Below are 25,653 nucleotides of genomic sequence, written 5' to 3'. Positions count from 1 at the left end.
GCCACAGATCCCAAGTCAACACTTTCTGTCTTGCAAACATAAAATGGGCTGTTCACTGCTTTTCTAACAAAGTCATGGTGAAAGCTGTCAGACTGGGAATCTGGCTGTGATACTTTGATGACCAACCAAAGATTTGTGGGCTGGACCTGGCACATGGAGGACTCCACCCACTGACTGCTCAAGTCTGAGCTCCAAGGAGAAACCCTGCTCCAGTGGAACTGGAGCACAGCAAGCTGGTGAAGGGATCCACGAGCTGCCTCCAGAACCACCTAGCCCACTACAAGAGAGCTCAAAACGCCGAGCCAGCTCCCCAGCAACACTGCAATACAGCTCCCACTCAGATTTAGCACTGTAAATAAATACATGCATGGAGAAACTGTGCAAACTGTAAGACCAAATTCCCGTTAACAAAACAAGATACACAGAATGACACCAGTAAAAATGAATGACTCTACCAAAGTAGAGTTAATATCAGCCTTACTGAAGCTGAGATTTCCCATCTGCGTGATTCCAAGCTGTGCTTTAAATAATTTTGGTTCTCATTGCTACACTGCAGGCTGAACTGCAGCAAACAAGAACTGAAACAACTTGATGAAATCTAACCACAAATCACTAGCAGACTCATGGGAAACAAAATCAGGACAAACAAGTCCAAATCTCAATTCGCTGCTTATGATGACTTATGGCAACCAAGCCCTTGCTTTTGAAATTCTCAACTTTATCATGCCTGGAAGGCTGAAGAAGGACTCAGCCATTTATAATGACATTTGGGCTGTAAGCTATGTCCTTCAGAAACACCCCCCCCTCCCCAAAAAGGTCTCTCACAAAGATGGACATTTTCCATCAATTCCCAAACTTCATCAAGCATTTTCCATTGAAAACTGTGATTTGTGGTCATGTTTTTTTAGTAGCTTTTGGGCTTGCAATCAACAATGTAGAGCATACAGTAGGAAGACTTAGATCCTCTGTCATCATGCTAAACAGTTAATCTTTACCATTTGCTTGAAAAAGCAACCTGAGGAAGAAGTCCTACTGATTACAGGAGAACGCCTCTGAGGAACACAGCTTCGAGCCCTGGGAAAGCTTCAGTAGTTATTGATTGGCCTGAATCAAACAGATTTTCACAGTAAGAGTTACAACAGAACCACTAATGTTTTGAATATGTGTAGCTTTCAAATGCATGTTGTTTTGGAGAGCCCACCAACATCACACACCTGCTGCACAGCTCCATCATTATGGGCCAGCTCCAGAGCTGTCTTGGCACCTGAATTTCCTTTGATTTCCCATTCAAATCAAGGGACTTTAGCTGCCTAAAAAGTACTTTTGTGGATTTTTCCAAGCCTTCTCTATTGTGAAAGATGTTCACCTTAATCTTGAAAAAGTCTATAGTTAATGCAAAAGAAAACTGTATTGTAAACTTCCTCAGCGAAGTCTGAGCAATCTGCTTGCTTTCTCATATTGACGACGTTATACAAGTCCTTTCTCTTAAATTCCTCTTTCAGTGATAGTTAGCCTATTGCCCTGTATTGCTTCTGTTATCTTGTTTTACCTCATTGTGAACAAGTCTGCAGAGTAAAATTTCAAATAACGTTTTATGAGAACAGACAAATATTAGGCAAGCTGGTAAATGCTAAAGTGAATGCAGATGTAGATGTTTAATTATAGTGAGTCAATCATCTTTGCAAGTCAGATAGCAGCTGAGATGTCACAACTTAATTTAATTTTGGATGAATAACTCATGTTGTCATATGTAGTTTGACATGCTGGAATGCAGTCTGAAATTGTACTAGGAATGGATAGCTTTATTGTTAGTGAGGTAAAAGGTTGAGGCATCCTTGGAGATATTCAGAACTTGACTGGACAAGGGCCCAAACAGCCTGATCTAACTTTGAAGCTGGCCTTGCTTTGAGTTGGGATGGGTACGGGGGTTTGGACCAGACATCTCTAGAGATCCTTTTCCACACAAAACATTTGATGAGTCTGTGGATGTAAATAATGAGATAAAGTACAAGCAAAGGCCAAATCTTACCAATATAATTTTTCATATGTCATGTAAGTTGCCAGCAACATTGTGTCAGCTCAGCTTGTGCATCTGAACCTATTTGCACAAAGGAAGCATCTTTCCTGATGCTCCAGAGGTGTCATGATGCTTTCAGAAACATCTTTCATGCCTCACCAAACTCCATCTTCACCAACCAGAATCACACACATTTTCTGGCTCCTTTGGTCTTAAAGAACCAGATACATAGGTCAAAATCCATTTTACAATAGCTGCAGAGAGGTTGTGTTTAATAACCAACATTTATTCCTTCGACCACTCATAACTCTTGAGCAGCTTAAAAAGCCTAAGCTGATATTTACTGTTTTGTTTTTCATTTCAAAAATGCAAGAGGAGCAGTGTAAGGCCTCATTAAAAAGAAAAAAGCCAGAGAATTTTGTGGCAAGACTGAAAACCTGTCAACTGATTTCACAGTACAACCAAGCCACGTGAAAAAGTAAGAACCATTAGGAATCATTAAATGCTCTTACCTGTCCTGCAAAAAGCCCACACACACCAATAATACAGAGAATGTTAAATACAGCAGAGCCCACGATGGTTCCAACGCCTACGTCTCCTTTTGTGATAAAAACACCTGAAAAATAAATTCAAAGCAAGCTGTGTAAATTGGAAAGAACAGATTTTTTACTAAAAAAAGCCCTGCAGACCTCTCATCCCATTAAAGATTGGCATGTACCAGTTTTGCCTTTTTGACTCCTATTTAATAGGGTAACTTGGAGAGAAAAGTACTAAGGTGAATAAAGATGGTAGAACTTGCTTTCTGAAGGAATTTAGATAGAGTGTCTAACGAAAATCAAAGATCTCAGAAATGTCCATGTCACCAGCCACCTGAGCTTGCAGTCCAGCATATAAAAGACAATAAGCTCTGTGAGAGCAGCTGGTAGTTTCCTGCAGATCTGGCTCCCATCTCCTACCAAGACCTTCCATCACTAATATTCCCTAAACCTCCACCTCTGTCGGCTTCTATAGGCAATTAGAGGCATGAGCTGGAGATGATTCAGGGCTGTCTGGCCAGTAGTTACTTCCAAGCTGAATGATGCCCCTCACAATGGGTTAATGGTCTGCATTACAAGCTCCTTTGAGAGCTCTCCTGTCAAATTTGGTTAAAATTGGCCAATGAGATTAACGGTAAAGCAGATGAACAGACAGACACATTGTGGTACTGCATGAACCTCTTTTCTTAGGAAGACAGTGTAAAAGTAACACTGCATCTCTTGCTAGCTGTCAGTCTGTTTAAATTCACCACGTACTTCTAAGGCTCCAACTGAGTTGATCTGGCCAGTGTAGTCTAGATTTTATCTTATTTTTTCCTTTTCTCAGAAACACATTACACAGAACTAGTCACCTACCATGCGACATTCAGTATCTCATTGACAAAACCACAGCAGGATAATGACCTGCCTGTTAAAGCATCTCCAGGCTGCTTGAAGGAATCTCATTTTACTTTTACCCTGCTATTGCACTCTCCTCAACTTGAGCACAATCCCAGCTCAGTCCATTTTACGTTCCTACATTTTGAGACTAACAAACCAGCACTTTGATTGTCTAACCAGACCTTTCTGCAGAGTACACAGCTTTGCGTGAATTAATTTGTGCTCTGATGGCTGTTACTGAAATGGGACAATCTTTTACAGAAAGCATCTAAGCTCAGAATAGTTTTCCTCATGGAGATGGAGAGCCCACCTTAACCCTCCATTTGCTGGTCTGATGACAACCTATCCTGTAGGGATATGGATGAGTACAACTGCAGGAAGACTTTCCCCGTATGTCAGGTAGCATACAGAATCATTTTATAACAGCTCTCTGACTGAAGTCCCTTTTCCTAAATATAATAAAGCAGGGCCCAAAATACCATCCACTACGCTTAAACACCGAGGGTACTAGTATTTTCTGCTGTTTCTAGGCTCAGTGAATTCAGGATAAGACAAAGATCTATTTAACAGTCTTTTCTTTACAAAAATTGCTTCTAATGCATGGCCTTGAGCTCAGCAGGCTCTCTCCAAATTCTTGCCCCAAGAGTTGGGTTACTCTTGGTACATTTAGGTGTTCTTTCCTCCCTATCCGCAAAACAACCTCTTAGCTTGAGGTTGTGGAAGGATGACACAAGTTTGTATGAGCTTCCTGGACTTCATGCTGCTGAAACACTTGATCATGCTTCCCATAAGCAGACTGATACTCTGGCAGAGTGATACTCTGATCAACTTGTTGCTAAGAGAAAGGGTCTCAAATTCTCTCCTCCTGTCTTCAGCTTTCCTGGAGGTAAAAGGTGCTTGAAGACTAATCAGAGTGGAGGTGATAGCAGAGAACGTGTGTTTGAGGACATGAAGATTTTTCCTGGGTATCAACCTGAGGGGCTGGAGGTGCACTTTCACACTAAGCCCTAAAGACCCTGTGACAGGTAGCATTTGGAGGGTGGGTGGATGAGAAGAGATGGCTGCATGTTCAGAGCTGAGCACTGTGCAGCTCAGCTGTGCTACAGCAAGGTAAGATTAACAGACAGTTATGGTCACCTGACTGTGGTGCTGGCCCTGGTTCTGCTGGGGTAGATGACTGAACCACTTCTGAGACAGACCTGTTGGGGGATAGTGATGCTTTTTTGAAATCTCTTCATCAATAGCTGGAGATGAGCCCTTGAAATCTAATGACAGTTCACCACAATTAGTCCTGTGTGTGTCCACGAGGTCAGGTGTTGTACCAAATGTCACTGTAGGTGCTGAGCTATCCCATACGAACTCCGAAAACCAGTGAGGGGAAAGAGGGGATTTCAAGAAGCAGCAGTAGCTTAAATAGTTACCTATGACAGATGTAAACAACTCAGGAGCAGAGCTTCCAGCTGCCATGAAAGTTGCCCCAGCCACATCTTCACTAAGATGCAAGCGCTGCAGAAAAACACATCAGAATCATTGATTACAACACTGAGACTAAACTAACAAAGCTGAATTGAAGGAATTCAACTAGAAAAGTTACGCTGCCTGCTGAGTGGGAAACTGTCAATATGTATTTCAAGAGAAGTATGGGAAAAAAACCATCAGAGGTGTTATTGACCCTTAATTTCCACTGCTGTTCTCCAGCTTAAGTTAGCATATAGAGGGCAGGTTGTGGCTTTGACATCCTTTTCTCCACTGAAGAGAAGGAGTAACACTCCAGAAGACTGTGGGGCACTTTACCAGTAAGGATTGCTTTTCCTCCTCCATGGCTCCCAAAACAAACCTTATCTCCTCTCATGCGGCTTGTTAATGGTCAGGGCTGGAGCTTAGGCTCTGTTCATCCCCTGACCTCCTGCCTTGAAGACCATTTCAGCTTTGGATATTTAACCTCTCTTTACCATCCATGGTAAGGATTGTCATCAAACATACTTACCTCCTACAGCCTTCCACTAGTGGTGCCCAGGGACTGTTCTTATTTAAAAGAGTGTGTCCTGGAAAGAAAAAGACCTGCTACTCTAGGCAAACTTCTTCGACATATGCTGTTTCCAAAGATTTACTTGGTTAATTACTTCCTTTATGTTTCCTGCATTCCCACTGTTCCATCTGCACAAGGCACTGTTCAGTAAACGCGACAAAGCTGTTAAAGACCACATGCCTTGCTGGCACCTTCCACAGTTTAGTATGAGTAGCTAAAAAAAGCCACCCCCTGCCATACGGTCATAAACTGCCGAGCTGTTACTACACAAAGCAGGCTGAATCACATGTGCGTGAGTTAGCGGCTTCCATTTTACAAGCAAAGGAAACACAGTGGGATGTGATGGGAATTTTTTTCTGAATAGAATCAATTGTTTGAAAAAGCACGAACAACCTGACAAGCCAGAAAAACACTTCTTCTTAACTGCGTAAGGCTTCTTTGTTAACTTTTTCATGATCAAAGTACACTTGCTCCTTCAAAATTGCAGGAGAAAAAAAAAATCCCAACTTAACCTCGACTGAAGAGCCCATAAAGTTCTCTTAAGAGCTTAAAAAGTCCTTAATTCTACCCACTGAACATACACATATAATAAAGCTTTTTTAATAGATGTTACGGGGACAAAGAAAAAGGAAAGGATGTTCCCTCCTGGGAATGCTTTTTAAATAGGATACCAAATGCTGTACTGCTATAAAAAGCTGTGGAGACTGATTAAATACTGCTTTATGGAAAATCACTAAATAAGATTAAAATTATTGTGAAGGAAGTTCCTAGGAGTGGAGGTGCATCCCAAATTGCTGGTTTCTTCTGCACACTCTCTGTGGATACAAAGAAATGGTCATCCTTTAATACTCACTCTGCATATAGATGGCATCTTTCCAAAGGAAAGACCATCAATCAAGGAAACTACCTGAGCTGACTTTCTGTGGAGCTAGTTTAATTTAAAGCCACATAGCGTTCCCTGGAGGAGAACTGCTAGATAATTTATTGCAATGCATGTAATAGAGCACAAAATATAACACGAAATAGGAGGCAAAAGTTTATTCTCTGATATTTATAAGCAAATGTTTGCAATTGAGGTGTGATGTTAGTTGGGTCATGTAAACATTTTCTAAAATCAGCAACAGAGTGTCTGGAGAAACATGACTACAAATTGTTTTAGAAAACAAACAAAAAAGCAAGGTTTGGGTTGGAAGTAAGTCTAAATGAAACAAAATGTGAGTGTCTGAATGTCTATCTTAACAAGTATTCTGGAACAAATTCTGATCTCAACAGACATATTTGGGAACATAAATGCCTTTCTGCTTTAACTCAATAACCACTTTCCAAAGGAGATTGAGCTAAGCCAGAAAAAGGGCATTTATTTTAGGCTTTGTGCATCCAAACATCAAACAACTGTAGAATAACTATTGATTGATCTCCAAGACCAAGAGTGCTCTCAGACAGGGGTCTGCATTCTTTTGTGCTGGATATGACAGCAGATGGCAGCAGGATCACTGATGGTAGGGCTCAGATGGCAAACCGTTACGATTTTAGATTGGTTCACCCGCTACGTGTGTCATGTGTGCTGCCATAGCCCCTCTGGCCACACAGGTGGGGTTCCTGACCTGCAGGCTTCTCTCTCTCTCATTAACATTTTCTGTGAATTAAACAAAAAAGAGACCCCCCCCCCACCCTTGAAAACATCACTGGTCTCATCTCTTTGGGTAATGGAGGATGCTGGCCGTTTTCTCCCTTGAGAAGAGCCCCCTGGCTCTCCAAGTCAGCCCACTGATTTCACTAGGTCTTTTTGTGAAGGAAAGTATTACTCAGTGTGAGTAATGGTGGTCGCATCTGCTGTCATCTGGAAGAGTGATAAAATTTTCCCTTTCTGAGAAAAACAGGCAAGAGAGGCGACTACCAAAGGCTGCGGAGGATTTTGCAAAGTCACTTGAGCCTTTTCCCATGCATTTCTGAACGCTAACATCAAGGACAAGCCATGAAAAGCTGGATGTTTTGAAGACAAGCCATTCTGAGTTGATAAAGGAGAAGTAGATGGAGCAGGAAACAGGAATGTGCATTTCTTTTGCTATCATGTAATTCAGCAACTGCTTAATTATGCTTACAATACATGAGTAAAAGGACATGAATGCCCCAAAGGTGAGATAAGAAAAGTGTTTTCTGAAAGAGAATCAAGTAGGAGTTACAGAGCAATGAAATTCTGACCCATCTATATGGCACATTTAGATAATCTCTAAAGACATGAATCTCTCTTTTGGGCAGCAACTTCTTATTCCAAGTATGCCAGACATATATTCTATCTGTATGTTTTCTCTTTCACATACAATCGAACAAAATTTATTAGTCTCATTTTATTGGTGGTGCTGGATAATACAAGGTTCAGAGCTGTTAAAGCATAGAACCATTTAATATACGTTCAGCTGCTGGAAAGATAACAAATAACCAAAAGAAAAATCAAAAAGGAAAGACTTGATCAACTGAAAGTAGCCTTCTAGTAACAGGCGCTTGCAAATATTGCGTTAAAAACATATGAGGAGTCTTTTCATACAGCAGATGTCTATACAAAACCAAACAAATCTGAGGATTGACACTTGTACCTGTAAAACTGACTGGTGTTTAGGCTGACAGACTTTTGGGGGGTAGGTGGAGAGACACACAGATTCTGCACCTACACACTGCTAATGTGGATGAAAGGAGAGGGAGTTTTCCAGCTTGTGAGCCTCTAGCATATGATGACTAAGTTTGTCACCAATAATGTTAGGAAGAGTTAGTGTTACACATGGTGTCTCCTATCACGATTTGCAAATACAGTAAAAAAACCCAGCATTTCTATCAAACAGCGCAGGAAATAGAGGCACAGAGAAGTGCTGGAGCTTGGCCGCAGATGGTCAACAGTAGAGTCAGAACAGGTGCTACCTCCCTGTAGACCCAGAGGCTGGCATCTGTCTGACAGGACAGGCCCCTTACCAAAATACACTTGCCATACTTGGGGACTTGCTTATTTTTAATGTCTGGGAATCTTCATGATCCAAGCAAATATGCAAGACTGTTGTCCTCTGGACATCTTTTCCGAGCTTCCAAGCTGTAAAGCAAGTTATCAAGGTTTCTCCTCTCCTGCAGATACTGCAATTTCCCATCCCACCTTCTGTGATTAGGGTCTGAAACTAAAATACTCACAAGGAGGGGACCTTCTTTTTTTTTTTTTTTTTTTTTTTTGCCTCGGTGAAGGAGGTATCTAAGCAAGCAGCATAAGCCCAAAAGACGAGGAGGAGACTCCCTGCTGGGAGAAGAAGGGAGCCCCAGCAGTTGAGAGGAGTCCCAAAGCAGCAGCTGCCCAGGCAGCAGATTTTGCATGTGGTGCATATGCAGCTTTCTGCAGCCACAAGTGCATTGTGAGCTCCTCGCAGGAACTCCCTGCAGCAAGATCTGGATCTGTGATGGAGAGCAAAGCCTGCATTTTTAAAGATACTGGCCCTTGCTACCAACAGTGCTAAGAAGAACTGTGCAAACAGGTCTTCGCTTACAGAGGCCTAGGAGGGAGGGCAGACATGATTTTCCAATCTGAGTTTGCACGTGGGTAATTCAGAGTTCCCTGTAGATAGGGGTGTTTTCGAGGGAAGGCAGAGAGGGTGCTGGAAAGATGCTAAAAGAGATGAAAAGCCTGAGACCTACGGGGAGATGGAGGCCATGCATGTATTCTGGATGAAAGCAGTTTTAAAATTTTGCAGCAGCTGTAATGCCATGCTCTCCCTCTCCAGCTGAACACCAGGGCTGTTCCCCTCCCGCCATCTCTTTTCCTTTCATCTGACTACTTTCAAGCCCTGCTTCTTCTGCTGGCCTATGCTCCCAGCATGACCAAATCTCTTCCTCTCCCACAGAGCTTCTTGCTTTTCAGGGAACCGAATGAAACTAAAAGCTTGGTGTTCATAGCAGAGAGCAATGAGACAGTGGAGAAAGGAAAGAAGGGTCTGGGAGGGAGCACAGGCCACAGCTTGGACTAAATAAGGTCACCTACTACTAATTCAATCGACCAACAGCTGAGGTGTAGGATAGAAAGGATACCAAGGAGGGGGCAAGCTGTGTCCTTGCTGGGAGAGCAGGCTGTAACAGGGGACTGTGAAATAGTTGTAGGATAATTCAGGCTGCAAGTGACCTCGAAGGTCTCTAGTCCAATGTCCTGCTCAAAGCAGGGTCAGCTATGGAATTATTCCAGGTTGCTCAAGGCTTTGTCCTGGCATGTCTTGAAAATCTCCAAGGACGGAGACTGTATAGTCTCTCTGGGTCCCTGGCAGCGATATTCTTTTTCCTCCTTATAATCCAGTTGGAACCTCCCCTGTTTGAATTTGGACCCACTGTCTCTCAGCCTTCCTCCACACACCACTGTGAGCCTGGCTCCACCTTCTTGATAACTTCCTCCCTTAGCCTCTGCTCAGAGGAAAAGAGCTGCAGCCCCTGACCATCTTGGTGACCCTCCAGCGAATTCCTTGCATTTAATGAATATCTTTTTTGTATTGTACAGCCCAAAATGTTATATTCTAGATAGGGTCCAATGAGTGCTGAGTGGAGGAAAATAATCACTTCCCTCAATCTTCTGGCTTTGCTTCTGTTCATACAGCCCCAAATGCTGCAGGCCCTCTCTGCTGCCAGGGCTCACTGCTGGCTCAGGATCGGCTTGGCCCACCAGACCTCAGGATCTTTTCCACAGAGCTGCTCACTGGCCTGCCTGGGCCCAGTCTATGCCATTGCAGTGGGTTATCCATGCCAGCGGCAGAACTCTGCATTAGCCTTGTTGAATTTCAAGAGGCTTCTGATAGCCCATTCCTCCAGCCTCTCCAGGTCCCTCTGCACGGCAGCCCTGCTCTCAAGCATATAGCCTGCACCTCAAAGTACAAGCCTGCCATGGACACTGCTTCCTCAGTTCAGGCTACATTAGTCTACAGTGATCTGAGCAGGCCTTCTGTACCTGAGTTTCCTAGATTTGCAGGGCTTCTTTGCTCTGGAGAGGTGGGAGCTGGATAACTCAGTATGTCTACATTTGCAGCATCTCACACCCCTTTTTTCACATCAACATCTCCCTTCCTGGCAACAGTAGGACCCCTCCCCCTGAGTTGCACACAGGCTATACTCAGATTGAGCACTAAGGAGCTCAGGAACTCTGCAGGACAGGAGTTCACAGCCATTCACACATTACATTTTGAAGCTCTGGTTGTCCCCTCGTACTTCAGGAGAACCACAGTTAAAATGTACTATTATTAACTCATGATGTATTCTTAAAGTGCATTTATCTTGTCCCTGTTAAGCCCATTTGAGCCACATCGTTAGCTCCCGCCATGGTTTGTTGCCCTTCAATTACCTGAATATTTATGTACTGAAATAGCGGGTCTTCTTGAGGACTTTTTTTTCTAACGCAAAACACGCCTTCATGGTAGGTTGCTAAGCCACAAATATCAGGTTAGTTTAGAGTAAGCATCCATCAGAGTTGTCAGTATAAATGACTTCACATGCCACCTCCAACGCCTCCTCCCTGGCCTAGGCACAGCTCTGTTTCCACGATGAGTGACATTTATTGCCAGTGAGATGTGCAGATGTCCCCTCCATCTGACAGAAATGTCTAAGTGGCAAGACCAATTCATATTTTCCACATGCAGCACACATTTCATTGCCTGAGTTGGGCATTGGAGAGGACTTGAAGACGCTTCAAGAACAATGTCCACCCTGTCACCATCTGAACCAATTCAGACTAAAATGCACTCCTTGTCTTCCAAAATTTCAGCATGCCAGACTTAGCAGAAGAGGGGAAAAGTCCCTTACAATTGCTGGAAGTGTTCAAGAACTTTTTTACAGCTGACCTAGATGTCTCTGCTGCTTTACAATTTATAGTAGAATTAGTATTTTTGTAGACATGGTATGAAATCCACAATTTCCACTGGAGTAAATCACCGTAAGTTTTAATTCATATCAGCTCAGATTGAATTCTGGTGTTTTGAACAGATGTCTGCAAGGAGACACAAACACTAGGCAATGACATCTCTACATGTGTTTATTGTAGAAACACCTAGAGACCAGCTGACTTGTGAACTCTTGTACTGCACCTCTCAAGGAAAGTTAAAGGCCCCACTTCCCAGATGCTCATGACTGAAAAGACAAATGGCAAGTAGGACAAGTTGCTTTGAGGGAGTAAGGGAGGGATGGCTGAGTGATTAAACCCATGGAGTATGTGCAATTCTTGGCCTGCTGGATGCAGCACGCTGGTAGAGGGATGGGAGTCTGAGGGCTGCCAGCGCAGTGAGAGAGCTGCACAGCTGGAGTCCTGAACACAAACCAAGACTTCAGTTCCAATTAAAGTCAAAGCAGGCAAACCCAGCTCCAGTCAGCTCAAAACAGTTCTCTTTTGGTTAAACACAGTTCCCTTTTGGGGTCTGAGGGGTCCCACCATGCATATTGGGGTTTGTAGCCTCCAACGTGATGACACAAGAGGCGTGCAGGCCTGCACCAAGCATAGTGGGAGTAGGATAGAGCTGGAGGGCCGCTCAGCTCTGAGGTCTCACAGGGCTGGGAACACGTGCAGAGGCAGAATGCATAGCTGGCCTGCATAATTGGCTGCTCATCAGTCCTGCCCTGAAAGCTCTGTCCCCCTGGAGGCTTTACTGACACATTTAAGCTCTCTTGTGCATTTTTTTCTTTCCCAGTCTGACATATGAACCTTGGGAGGTTTCTAAGTTTTAAGTTAATGCTATATGAAACTAAAAATGCCCCATGGATCAATATTTCCATGCAAAAGTCAAGAAATAAAATGTTATTGCCTTCCAAGTCACAAGAGAACTGAGTGACTCGCGTGAAGCCATAAACGAACCAAACTGCTTCCTTACATGGGCAACGAACAACTGAACACCTTTTTTCCAGTTTCTTACAGTCGAATCTTATCTCAAGGGTGCCGTTTCTCAGTCCAAGAAGAACGCCCACATCGGTGGTGAGGAGCAGAGCACAGGTCAAGCCACTAAGCTCTGTTTGACTTCTTACCTGGAAACACACCCTGCAGCAAGCACTGCTAGGGGAGCCGGCAGCACGGGGGTGAGGTCGAGTTTGGCAATCACTGCTCTAGAGGATATATTTTTTACTATGCTATAAATTGTCTCCATTTTTAAAAAAGTTTAATTATGCATACACAGGAATTGTTATTTAAGAGGAGATGGCTAGCTTTAAGAGGGAGCATCAGCCAAGTTTACCGATCAGGAGACACACAGCCCATCTCCTGCAAGTGAAAACCATGAAGCTGAGCCAACTCACACACAGTGTTGAACAACTAAATAGAAAACACGAGGAAAACTCAAACATAATGATAAACACACAATCATCACATTTTGAGGCTCTCAAGGAGAACCGCTGCTAAAGCAAAACACAAGCTCAAGTAAAATTTTCTAATACTTACTTCACAAATCTTTTCCAATGAAGGGACAAAGAAATCATCACAGACGATTGCCAAGGCATAAAACATATACATGGCCTGCAAAAGAAGAGAGAAAATGTTGAGTCTGGGGAGTGTCAGAAAAGATGCTGAACTGCAATGTCCCAATCCATTTTGGGTTTGTTTTGGTATTTACTTACTTTTTTTTTTTTATTCTCTTACAAGAAGAATCTGTCTGAGATTTAATAGAAAGATCATGAAGTATTTATTCAAAAGTTCCTGCAAGCTATTACAGGCTGCCAGAATTTTATCATCATTATACAGATGATTCTTTTCTTTTTTTAAATTCTCTGGATGTTGCTGAAAAACACTTAATATTTTTGCCTTATTTCTTTTTTTCCCCAGTTGCAAAGTGCAAGGTTTTTTTCATGATTGCATTCTCTGAAAATCTGGACTCTGGAGGAGCAATATTTGAAATGCCAGCACTTTGAAAAAAATTAGAGAGTCCTGCCATGCCATGTGGGATCTCACTGATAATTCTTCTAAACTTCGTAAGAGAAACACTTCCAAATGACTGAAAGCCAAGGAGAAATATAGGATTTGAAAGGAGACCTAATGAGTCAAATCTTCTGTTTCAAGGAATAAACATTTAATCCAGAATGTTATTTCCATATTAGTAAAAAGAATATGTCAAGTCCTGTTCTCTGATCCTGTGTGCAAATGCTGCAGCTTGGGTTGTGTCCATGCAGCTAAGTTCTCTCTCTCCCCAAAAAAGGGTAGCCTTATCCATGCTGCCCAGTGGGAATGATCCTTGTCCTGTGCCTTGACTCATGTTTGGGAAAATTTGAGTTGGCATAGGCAAAAACCATGCCAAAGAACGTGCTAAATGGTGTGGACAATCACAGCAAGGCTTGAGGCCATGTCCTGGCCCAGTTTACCTTACTAGGGCAGGTGTAACCAAGGCCATCCACACTACAGCTGCCACTGAAGACTTCCCACCACTGTGCACAAACTTAGACCTGTGGCAAAGGAACCTGAAATACTGAGAGCCAGAGGAGGAGGGTGGCAGAGGGCATGCCCCAAAACAGGGTAGCCTTCTCCACACCACCCTAAGGACACGCTGCAGGGAGAAGAGCTGGCCCTACAAGTTTTATAGCCAACCGGACAGCACCAACAGGTCTGCACCGTGGGCAGCAAGCATTGCCCTCCTCAAACATCATCCGTCTTTCCCTCTTGCCACGAGTTTATAGCCCTCATCTGACTTGATTTTTCCTCCCTTATGGTGCAAATGTACGTCTCCCTGATATGTTAGTAATATTTTGGTGTATATGTTTTTATAAAAGATAGAGCTTCTCACATGTAAAACTAGCTGCACTTCATCTGCAAGTAAAGAGTCCTAGAAAGAAGTAACTTGGGCACCTGGACCAAAAGAGCACATGTGTGTGCTTTAACTCCTTTTTTTTTTTCCACATTATCACTGACAGGTACCGCAAGATTATTTGTCTTTCCACTCTCAATGACAGACAGAATTCTTTTAGAGTTCGGAGATAGCTCATTAAAAAAAAAAAATCTGTCATGTACCACTATCACATTATTTTTACCAGTAGTACAGAGGAAAATATATATATATCTATGGAACAGACTTGAACACACTTAGGAATGGTTTAGCAGGCTCTGTGCCAGGAACCAAGAAGCCACGTTGGGATGCAAGTTGTTTCCTGTAGGCAAGTTCAGCTTGGAGAGATAGGGTATGAAATGGAGGTGACAGACAGATACCCTTGCTTTTTCCTTATCAACAGCCCTTGTGGGTGAGGCTCTTCCTCTGCGTCCTTGGCCACAACACACTCCTTGCAATGCCCCAGCCAAGCTCCTTCTCGTATTTATGCTTTCCCCAATTCATCTGTGTCCTGGGACTCTACCATGTAGCCTCACACACATGCCACTAACACAGGTGAGCATGCAGAAACATCTTTCATCCCAAAATGGTGGGCATTTTGCATTTCCTCTTATAGAGTCAAATGCTCATCCGCTGTGCTCTGCCCCATGTGAGCTCTGCAAGCCCTTACAGGCTTACGGGCAGCTCCTCGGTTCTGTCCCACCCTGTCTGTGGCTTGAGTGCTTGATAAACCTTCTAGCAGAAAAGAAATCCCTGGTGCACTGAGAAGTGCCAGTATGGACACCCGACACCAAATAGCCTGTATGGACAAGGAATAAGGGAAAAAAAACAATAAAACTAGGAAATTGCTAAAGCAGAGGGAGGGAGCTGACAAGTGGACTTGTTCAGAGCAACTCACTGGGACTTGTCTCCCTCTTTCACCCACTCCTACAGCATCTGGCCATTAACACACATCCTGCAGGAGCCTAAGAAAATTTTTTTTTCAGAAAAAGAAAAAAGCAGTTAAGAAGGGTATAGCCCCCTTTTTAGTAGCACCCACAGGGAGATGCATTCCCCTCACCACCTGGCTGCCATAGAGCAGAGGACATGCCTAGCTTTCACTGCTAGGGCTCAGGGAGGTATGAAACCTGCCTGCTGCTGGGTCCCTGTGGGCTGACGTGAATCCTGCCCATCTTCCAGGCATCCAGCAATGGCCCTGGAGATAAGAACAGATTTTGCACAGCTAAGTGCAATTCAATTCCTAGAAACCTTCTAGTGTATGATGGCAAGGTGCCCGGATCTCTGACTGAGTTTCTTAATTCCACTTCTTCCATCTTCACTCTTATGATGGGAATAGTAATCCTTGCCTGTATTTATAAGGTGCAGGTTTATTATATTTAGAAGAAATTTTGGAGCTGCCACAACACTCATTAATTGGACCACTGTTTTAGATTAATTAAAAAGAATACTCAGATGCAAGGATTATGCTTCCTACCTGGAAATGGAATTTTTGGATGGGACTTTGTTCAAGAATCTTTATTTAAATTCTGAACTATTTTGATATAAATATGTCCAACATGATGTAATTACCATCTTGATAGAAATTCATTGTTTAGAAGCTTTTCTTCTACATAACTGATGAAATGCAAACAAAATCACACAAATTCTGTCGCTAAGAGACCAGAATATAAAGTCTGCTTTAATTTGCAACAAATATTCAAAATCCCGTTGCTTTATAGAGCTACTTTGAATGCCAACCACATCTTAAACCATTCTTCTACTATAAACATTTGCAGCTATCCCAACTCCAGTGCCTTAACATTTTTTAGGGACCTTTCTGTCTATTTGCACATACGCTGCTTTATCACACAGTAGGGCTAGCAGCTTCTGGCACAACAGCAAACTCAAGTTGCTTGATTCACTGAGAATCCCAAGAAGTTCATATTTCAGTTTTCATTTCTTAAAAGCTCTGATCTCCAGGAGCCCAATAAAAGCACAGTTGAGGGAATGACGAGTGCCCCCTCTGCAAAAGCAAAGCTGGCTTCTCATAGCTATTTCTGCTCAGATATCTGCACATCCCCCTCCCTGCTCATCCTGAGGCTGGTGATTCACCCTTTGTGACTCCTGCTTGTGCACTTTTCCCACAAAGTTCCTTTTGGTTATGATCCTAGCTCCAACCAGCCAAGATAGGTCACTTCTGAAGTCTAGTAAAACACCACAGCTGCTCCTTATCCCAAAGTCAACCACCCCAGGTCCTCAGAGGAATTCTGGAGGGGAAGGATCTGCAGAGGCTGTAAAAAGATACCTTAGTGGGAAGTGTTTTCATCCCCAGTCTAGTCATGAACTGATACTAGGTCTTCTCCCCAAGCCAAAGCAGCCCTAGCAAGGCCTTCTGTGGACTTCAGACTAAGCTCCGAGATGGCCGCAGTGGGGAGAAGAGAACTGTAGATGTCAACAACGTGGGTCACCAGGAAGAGTCAGAGACAAGTGTCAGCTCAGCAAGGGGGTAACATTTTCAAAATATGGAAAAAGGCAAGAAACACAACTGTTTCGTAATGGAAGCTGAGTTTCAAATTCCTTGTGCGTCTGCATCAAAGGAGCATCCATAGCTGTGGCATTTGCAGGATTTTCTAGACCAGCTGGTAACGTGACGAGTGTGCACAACGCCAATGCAAGTGCCACATGCTGATGGTCTTGCAGCCACAGCTTCATCTGTTATTAATTTCTAAATACTGTCAAGGTATTGCAGTGGGATGAGTCCTTCTACAGGAATTAGACCTCATCGAGAGTTTTGCCTGAGCATGGGGTGTCAACCAAAGGCACACACTGCTGAACTTGGAAAGATTAGGTAAGCAAAGTCAACTAAGCACTCACATAGGTCTTTGTGGGATCACGGCCTGCTCTTGGGATCACTGAAAAATGTTCAGTACCATGGAGGTTTTCTGAGGAACTTTTGGAGCTGCTTTTTCTATCTTTAAATATTTATTATTGTTTATAATAATTCCTTGCCTGATGTATGTTACTGCAGAAATGCTAATGAAGCTAGTTGGGAAAGAAAAAGACAAACAGGGACATCTCCAAAACACGGCCTTTTATTCCAGAAAGGAAGCAAAAAAACACTAGAAGAGAAATGTTGGTGATAAGCAAGAAATGAATCACCTATTTGTTATGTGAGAATTCACATAACTCCAATTATAAAATGGGTTGGTCTGTGGAAGCAATCTCAGTAAGTCTGATAACTCATCCAATAAAAGAGTCATACAATTTCTCTTCACATTCATATCGGTAAAAAGGGAGGACAAATAGCAGAAAGATCATTATTTTCCTCTACTTTTTAAGGTTATCTTAATTTAGATGGAAATGAAATCAATCAAAAAGTTGTATATGGGGTTATAAAATTGCAGTTTTCTATAAATCTTGGTCACTTCTCTCAGCTCGTGTTATTCACTGGAGTTGCAAGCTACATCATAGTAAGTGGCACTTTCAATCTTCCCTGCATTCTGGTATTGAAGGACATCTACTTGGGTGCAACACTCGTAACAGGCAAGTTAAAATGGCTCCTAAATGGGTTTACGGGGCAGTAGCAGGCCCCAAAGCAAATCTGGAGCTAAGCAGCCACCTGGAAGATCATGTCTTATGCGGACAAGTAGACAAAGGTGGGAAGGTGAAATAGAGGTATAGCGTGGCATTGCTAAGTGGGAAACCAGTGACAACGCCCAAAACCAGATTAGGTCATTCAGGCTTCAAAGACTAAGCAACTGGTGACATTTCAAGGAATCAACTGGTGGAGAACATGGCTTTGCTACTGTGTTTGAGTGATGAGGAACAGGACCTGTGTGGCTTATGTCCTCACAGCCTTTCTCCATACTGTGGATCCCATTTACCTCCCAGCTCTAGCTCCTGAGGCTGAGATCAGGCCTGCTTGAGCTTTGCCTAAACAAGGTTAGCTTAGCAGGTAAACTTCCCATACAGTAAGCCCCCGTGGCTGCTTTGTTGAAGACCAAGCCTTTCCCAAGACCATCGGTGTCCCTTCTCAACCTATACCCTTTCTGGCTTGTTTCATATGCTGCAGAACATGCTAGATAGGTAGGTATTGGTCACCTCCTTCCCTTGTTTTTTCTTCATATAGCAGTATTTAGATATTTGCACACCATTCATAGCTTCTTCACTTTGGTAAAATTGGCATTTCTCAGTGTATTTTCCACAGTTATGAGAAACTTTCATACCAAATCTTTTTTTTTTTTTTTTTTTTTGTTAATAAATGAGTTGTAATTCAAACTTCCAACATGTGCAAAAAGAGACAGCGCAGCTGGCAGGGTAGTTGCTGTGTCATACCCCCCCAAAGCAGTTCTTGTTTCCTTTCCCACTTCAGCTTCTTTCTCCTACTCCTTCACTTCCAAATAGCCAATCTTAAACACCTCAGCCACTCCGCTGGCAACTGCTTGGTCTACCTACAACTTCTGCTTTCCTGCCTCCAGCCTCTGTTTTTCAGTTTCAACTCCAATTGTTTCTGTCGCTGTACCAGCTGGAGTGATCCCACACAAATGGCTAGACAGCCTCATCTGGGACAGGCTGGAGCTGCTGCTCTATACCTGAGATTTCCTCCCCCTTTGGAAGCCACCACTGATCCAAGTTTTTGGAGAATTCCTCAACAAAAAACCATTCACATTTTGTTCTACTGAACTCATGTTTCAGATTTGCTCAACTTTCCTTGCCTGAATGTTTTTCCAGATGAGCACAGAGATGACCCTTGAAGTCCCCAGTATTTGGTGAGCCTGAGTTACAGCGTCATTCCTGCCTGCCACTAGACAATGCCACTTCCATATTGATGCTCTGCTATACTAACTCCCAACCCAACACGCGCAGCTGTGAAGCTGCAGCATTATCATGTGCTGGTGAGGTTTATATCCCCAGTTTTATGTAGCATAAGAAGGGAATAACTTGTGTTTTGTGAACTAGCCTGAAACCCCTTTCAACAGGAAAGCATCATTAGAAGATAAAATTAAAGACTTACTGCTCTTCTGCTTTCATTTATGGTAATACAGTTATTAAATGATAGAACTGCACAGTTTTATAGACTGAAACAGATAGAAAAGAAAGCTACACTCATAACTCCTTAAACATTAGATAAGCTCCAGAAGAGTCCTGATGAAACCTTGCCAAGACACCTGATACTCCCTGAGGCAAGGGTCCAGCCCACATGTGAGGCCACCCTTCCTGAATACCATCTCCTCCGCGTGGAAGAGAGTAGGGACCTATTTCAAACCTGTTTTCCCTTTAGGGTTACAGACATGTCCTGCCAGGGTTTCTCATAGCGCTAGCTGTTTTTCAGAGGGTCCCTGAAGAGTTACGGATCACACCTGCCTACCTCAGAAAGGTCAGGATCTCCTGTGCAACAGTGGCCAGAGCCAAGCCGACTCTGGTGCAGGAGAGGAAATACGTTAACCACTGTCTTGTGATACAAGCTAGAGGTAAGAAAATCATTAACCTTTTGTGCAGAAAATAGGCTACTGACATTCAAACCACCGTTCATGTCCTTTTCTGTATCCCTGCACATACAACTCTTAACTTTACCAGGAGCCCTTCCTTATAAAGGCTCCTTTTCCCAGGAAAGGGGGACCTGGAGATTCAGTCTCCATATCCTGTCTTCATCCATAAAAGTAAAATAGTGGCAGTAGGATGCTCCATCTCTCTGCCAGATTTTAGACTGTCTACTCCATACTGCCACGATTTTGGAAAGTCTTCACATTGTCTCTGCTCAGCCACAGATGTCCCACCAGAGGCAGCTGACTGCTCTGTCAACTATATCTTGCTGAATGGGTCACACGGAGTATGCTAGCAGAGGAACGCGCCAGCTCCTGTGGAAATCCTCTTCCAGGCTCCATTATAAACATAAACTATTTTTAAAAAAAATCAGTTCCTCCTGTCTTTTTCCTTTCTTTTCATAGCCTAAGAAATTCCCAAGGAAGGCAAGAAGCTGTATTTGCTTTCCAACCGCTCTTGCTTTGCCACAGTTCCAGGCTTAGAATGATTTTGGTTTGTCATAACTATGTTCTCCTTGGGTGTTGTCTTGTTATCCAAGGTCAGAAGAGGACCAGGAAAGGCGAAAAAATTGCTTTCAGTCTATGAGTTTGCCTTTGTTGTTCAGGTTTTCATGGCATGGACAAAACTATGTGTTTGTCTACACTACACTGATGAACATGTCTTGCCCTCCAGATGCAAGCTCCTATGCTTATGAACCATAGAGTTATTACTACATCACTAGCAGATCATTCTGCTCTGCTTGCCTTTGAGGTTTACTTCTGAAGCTCAGGTGATGGGAGTAGATTAGAGAAATTTTTCTGGGGGAAAAATAGCAATAAAAATAGTCTCTGGGTTTTTGTTCTCATTTTTAATTTTAAGTTTAAATCCCCTAAACTCAGAAAAACTGTTTTCAATTTTCCAAAATTTAATCATAGCCTACTGCAAAAAGCCTGCAATAATGTCTGTGAAAAATCTCTGTGAAGCAAACTTTGCCTACTGAAAAATAATTCAAGATTTTTTTTTTTTCAGGAAGAGAGAGAGGAATTTCACCATAGTGGGTGATTCTGACACCATCTTGAAGAATCAATGTCTCTTTCAACAGTAGCTTAATGTATTTCAATGAATCAAAAGCATCTTTCTGTGCTATGTCACTCCTTATAAAGCATGAATAAATGCAACTCACACTTTATGAAACTCTTACATTGCAAAATGGTCCAAAGGACCACAAATTTAAGCAAAATCTCAGCTCTGCAATTCTGGCTGGTGCAATAGGGACTGTGATCCTGCACGGGGAGCACCAGCTGCTGACACAATATGAACAAGCAACAATATGACCAACAATAAAGAAAGGGAACAGCTCACAACCGTCACGCACTACAGCAGAGTGTGCAGAAGCAGCCCAAGCTCGCAACGTGGCCAGATCCCATTGAAATGCAAAGGACAGTGGGTGCCCAACTCCAGCCTGGATTTTTTGATCTGCTAATCATATTAATCTGCAGCAGGTCAAGTCATCATCTTTCAAGAACACTAATCTGTACATCATCATCCCTGTAAATTGAATGAATTCTCTGTATTTCACATATCTATAGTCACAGACCACAGGGTATCACATGCCTGGTTGGGATCCCCGCAATCTGCTGCTGTTTCAGCAGCCTAGTTCTCCCGAAGGGGGGTAACCAATGGGGATGGGGAGAAGAGAAAACCAAAAAAGCACACACTCCAAAGCAAAATGAGATCATTGCGGCAGCTGTCTCAACACGTGCTGTGCACACACAGACTTTGCCTCCTGTACATTCTCATCACTTTTTCAGATCACACCAGGTTACTATATTTCATGCTGTGCTCACCAGGTTAGCAATCAGGCTGGAGAGACATCATGTTGAAGATGCCCGCCAGCTTAAGTTAAGGGAAATCCTTTTACATGAGTGTTCAAATGATGTGAGAGGTGGGTTTAGGCTGTCTGCAATGCAAACAGGAACGGCAAGTATAATCCATGTCCTAGCACCCACACGTAGGTAAATAAGCTACATTTCACTGCATCCCAAGATTTCCATGTTACTGCACTGACCACTGGAAGAAGGTGAGTGTGCTATGGGCAGAGCTGGAGTGTGAAGGAGGTGATGGCAATAAGGAACAATGTGATTGACAGCACACACAAGAAAAAAAGTCTCAGCTCAATCATCATTTAGTTACATTCAGTTCTAAGTGAAGATATGGAAGTTTTTGAACAGGCAACTTACTCAACAGGCACTTTTCCTCCCCAAAAGGGCATAAAAATTATGTAAATATAATAGTCCTGCATAAAAAGATTACATACATTAGGAATGATTTTAAAATAATGCTCCCAACAAAGAAGCTTCAGAGAAGTAACTGCAATCTCTATATCAAAGGAAATTAAATATCTTACTTGAAATGCATGTTGTCTTGTTCAGAGCATAAATGCTAATCTACAAGGTTTGCCAAGTAACCCTCTGACTTTACTGAACCAGTCTGATTCTCAGATTAAAACTTGTTTTATTGATCTAGAGAAAGACCTTTACCAAAAGACTGTTCCAATGCTGTAGGAGTTGGTAATTCCCATAGCATGTTTTCTTCCCAAAAGACAAACACAGCAACACACACAGGAAAGGAAGACATAGTCTGTTATCTCTAAGGTGTGCCTGCTTGTCTGCCTTACACACAACCCTCGTCACTTTGCATGCCAGGCCTAGCCTGGAAAATCAAGAATTTTTCAGTTCTGTGCTCCTCTACGAAGGCAACTGCAGTTTCTTATTATTCCAAGTTTTTACTTAATCAAGGGCAGACACATACAGAAACTGAGGCACAGCCAGCAGCAGACAGGAATACTTTGAATATATTCCTGAAAGTTCTCCAATGAGCAGAGAAGAGCCTACCTTGCTGAGCAGCGGATTATGGGAAGCCAGCAACCCTCTTTGCAAGGCAGTTGCTGGAGAAACTCCAGCTTCACTGAGTGCTGTGCTGGGGGGTAAGGAAGGCTGGTAGAAGTTGGGTTTGGCTCATCACTAGCTGAAGTTGAACATACAGATGTTCACCGAGTTCCTCCAAACTCCTCTGGCTCCCAGCAGCTCCAGCTTTTGGGCTCCTGGGAACAATCTCTTGGCAACTAATTCTACTGCGGCTCTTGCCCATTCCCTTTTCAGCACCAGTTTTACTGGCCGTGGGCGAGCGAGAAAAGGTGCCAGCAAAGGCAGAGTTCTACCATGCCTTCTGGACTTGGCGAATTTGATCTCCCCTCCCCTCCCCATGTCCTTGCTGCTCCCGACCCGGGGCTGCTGGTGCCCAGGACAGAACCAGCACCAAGGAGCATTGCATGGCAAGTGGCAGAGCTGGAGAGGAAGAAAAGGCACCCAAGCAAAACAGAGAGGAACAAAAGATTGTTGTCCTGCTAGAAATGAATCAAAAACATCTTCAGTGACTTTAAGGGGGCCAGATTTCACTTCAAGTCAAGATACCGAGCTGCACTCTTTTCCTAGGCACCAGCAGGCAACAGTGTTTATTCCACAAACTGCCAGGAAACATGAGAAACAGCTAGCAGAGGCTTAAATGGATGAGAAATACATTCATCTTACAGTGTTCAGCTGTTAGACATTTAACTTAAGGAAGAAACCTCACAGGTGTTCACATCATCACTTTTCTTTTTGTTATTTGCATTTGCCACAGTACCAAGCTGCACCAGCCCCAAGCCAGGAGACCCAGTTCTACTGTGCCTTGCATAGGTGTGGACCAGAAAACAAATAGAAAATAGAATTAAAAAGGAGCTTACAGTTCAAAGACAGAAGACACCAGGTAGATAAAGACAGAGGGAGCAAAAGGAAACAGGAAAGCTTTGGTCAGCATGACACAGAGCCATCCTGACTCTCCTTTGATCAATGCCAAATTTATTCTAGGCACTGTGGCAGAGGATGGCTTAGGGAGGGAGTAACAAGATAGTTCAGCAGATGTTTAGAGAGCGCTCCTCCAAGCCTGAGCAGCTGCTCAGGGAAAGGCTGAAAGGGAGCATCAGAAGACGTATAGATTGGGAGAAAGAGCCCCAGGATGAGTGAGGGGTAGGGAAAGCTTGTGCCTTCCTCAGCAGCTGAGCCTCATCCATCCAGCTCCCATCAGCCCTGGCTGCCTGCAAGGTCCCTCAGCCACGTGCCAAGTCATCTTCTCACTGAAGCACCAGGCTCTACTAGCGTAATTATCCAACCCTCCCTACCCGGCTGGAACAGCTCTGGATATGAGCGAACTTCATAACAAGCATGAATAGCCACTGCCTGCATCTACACTGTTCCCTCTCTGCTTTACCCAATATGTACTGGGTAGATTTCCAGCCTGGAGCAGTATTTAAGTCAAGTAATGAACTGAGTATGTTTTTCTGATGTAATGCACAACTGGCAGCATTAGGTATAGGTCCCACTCCTATGAAAATCAGATTCAGACTTACCTGTCTACTTGCAAATCCCTTCTCATCAGTTAAAGGCTCCACAATTTGAAGATATTCACCCCTGCATCTTAGTTTTGGGATATCTACTCCATATCACATTACTCTTCATGAAATAACCAGCACAGCTTATACAGCCTTGGCTTTTATAAAGAGCTATTTTATTTTTCACATTTTTTCAGCAGCTTGTCTATTAAAACCTAAGAACTGCACAAGAATTCTTGATATATTTTTCCCGTAATCTAATGTCCAGACTCAATTTAGGATGAATTTGGCTAAAGATATAGAGATTACTTAAAAATGGAATAACATTGGCCCTGGCTAAAGGAATGGCTTCTAATACAAAAGAGCAGAAGCAGAGCAACATTTTGACTCTGCTCGCGGAGCTCAAGCTTTGGGTTTCCCCCAGGGAAAATCACCTAGTAGGTAAAAACAGCCTCAAAGACCTGCTGCAAGACCGGAGCATGGCTAAAAGATGAATTTGCATGCATGCATTCAGAGTACCCGTTGTGCAAAAATCAGGGGGCTTGAATGGCATGCTAGACAACTGAGACATTCCACATATTTAGTTGCCAAGAGGGAAGATATTCTTGAAACAGGAGAAATCATCTATGTTATACTCTAGAAGTACCTTGATACAGCACACCGAGATACCCCACTTCAAACCAATGCAAACGTACATGCAGAGATGCATTATTTATTACACAAAGAGGCACATTCGTTAGCTACATCATTAAAGACTAAGCCTTTCTGCTCATTCACCAAAGTTATCGCGTTGCATTCCCCAAGTCTTCCTGAACTGGCTGTTGCCCTGAGGTTGACTGCTACTAAGACGAGTCAGCTGCAAAGGGCTCAGCCGTGAGCTGGCTGCACACGTCTGCAGAGAGTGCAGGAGTACTAGGAAACCTGCCTTCCCCCTCGCGGCGGAGCACCTGCACGGGAAGCGCGTGGCACCAGGACGCCTGCAGCCTGCCCATGCAGACCGGGCCATGCAGCTGCATTAGCCTGCTGGGTAAGAACCTCCCGAATTTGAGGTTTAATCAGACCGGTTTCCACCCACTGGCATATTTTATTAGTTACCATCTCGCAAAAACAAATGCCTGCCAGCTGCTTGCTTTGCAAGTGATGCGGCACGAGCAGTATCCCCCACCTCTGCGTACCAGCCTGCATTGAGGAGCTACAACATCCTCACTCACGTACACCCAGCAAGTGGAGGTCCTTGCTGCCTCCTACCAGTGCTCCCCCACAAGCAAACGAAGCTCGTGACTTGCAGGATGACTGAACATGATCATTTCAGGCCATTTTCCTAATTTCCCAGAATAAAGTCTGCACGGTAAAATGAACGAGAATCTCTGAGCACGCTCCACCGCCGGTCACAAGAGCCTTGCTGATGCAAAGCTGGAGTAACACAGCTGTGATTCAAACGGGATCCAGACGGGGAACAGCTA

General features: G+C 43.5%; 1 protein-coding gene across 1 annotated transcript in view; it reads right to left on the bottom strand.

Moving 5' to 3' along the window:
- Nucleotides 1-25,653, bottom strand: part of SLC24A3 (solute carrier family 24 member 3) — a 95,577-nt gene that overhangs the window by 58,404 nt on the left and 11,520 nt on the right. Inside the window, exons 2-4 of the mRNA XM_062571335.1 lie at nt 12,888-12,962; nt 4,854-4,938; nt 2,530-2,633 (exon numbers count right to left, since the gene is read on the bottom strand). Coding sequence (XP_062427319.1) covers nt 2,530-2,633; nt 4,854-4,938; nt 12,888-12,959 — 261 coding nt within the window. The 5' untranslated portion in view covers nt 12,960-12,962. The remainder of the gene's footprint in view (nt 1-2,529; nt 2,634-4,853; nt 4,939-12,887; nt 12,963-25,653) is intronic.

The sequence above is a fragment of the Rhea pennata genome, chromosome 3, assembly GCF_028389875.1.
Source record: "Rhea pennata isolate bPtePen1 chromosome 3, bPtePen1.pri, whole genome shotgun sequence".
Lineage (NCBI taxonomy): Eukaryota > Metazoa > Chordata > Aves > Rheiformes > Rheidae > Rhea > Rhea pennata.
This window is presented reverse-complemented; position numbering and strand designations above follow the sequence as displayed.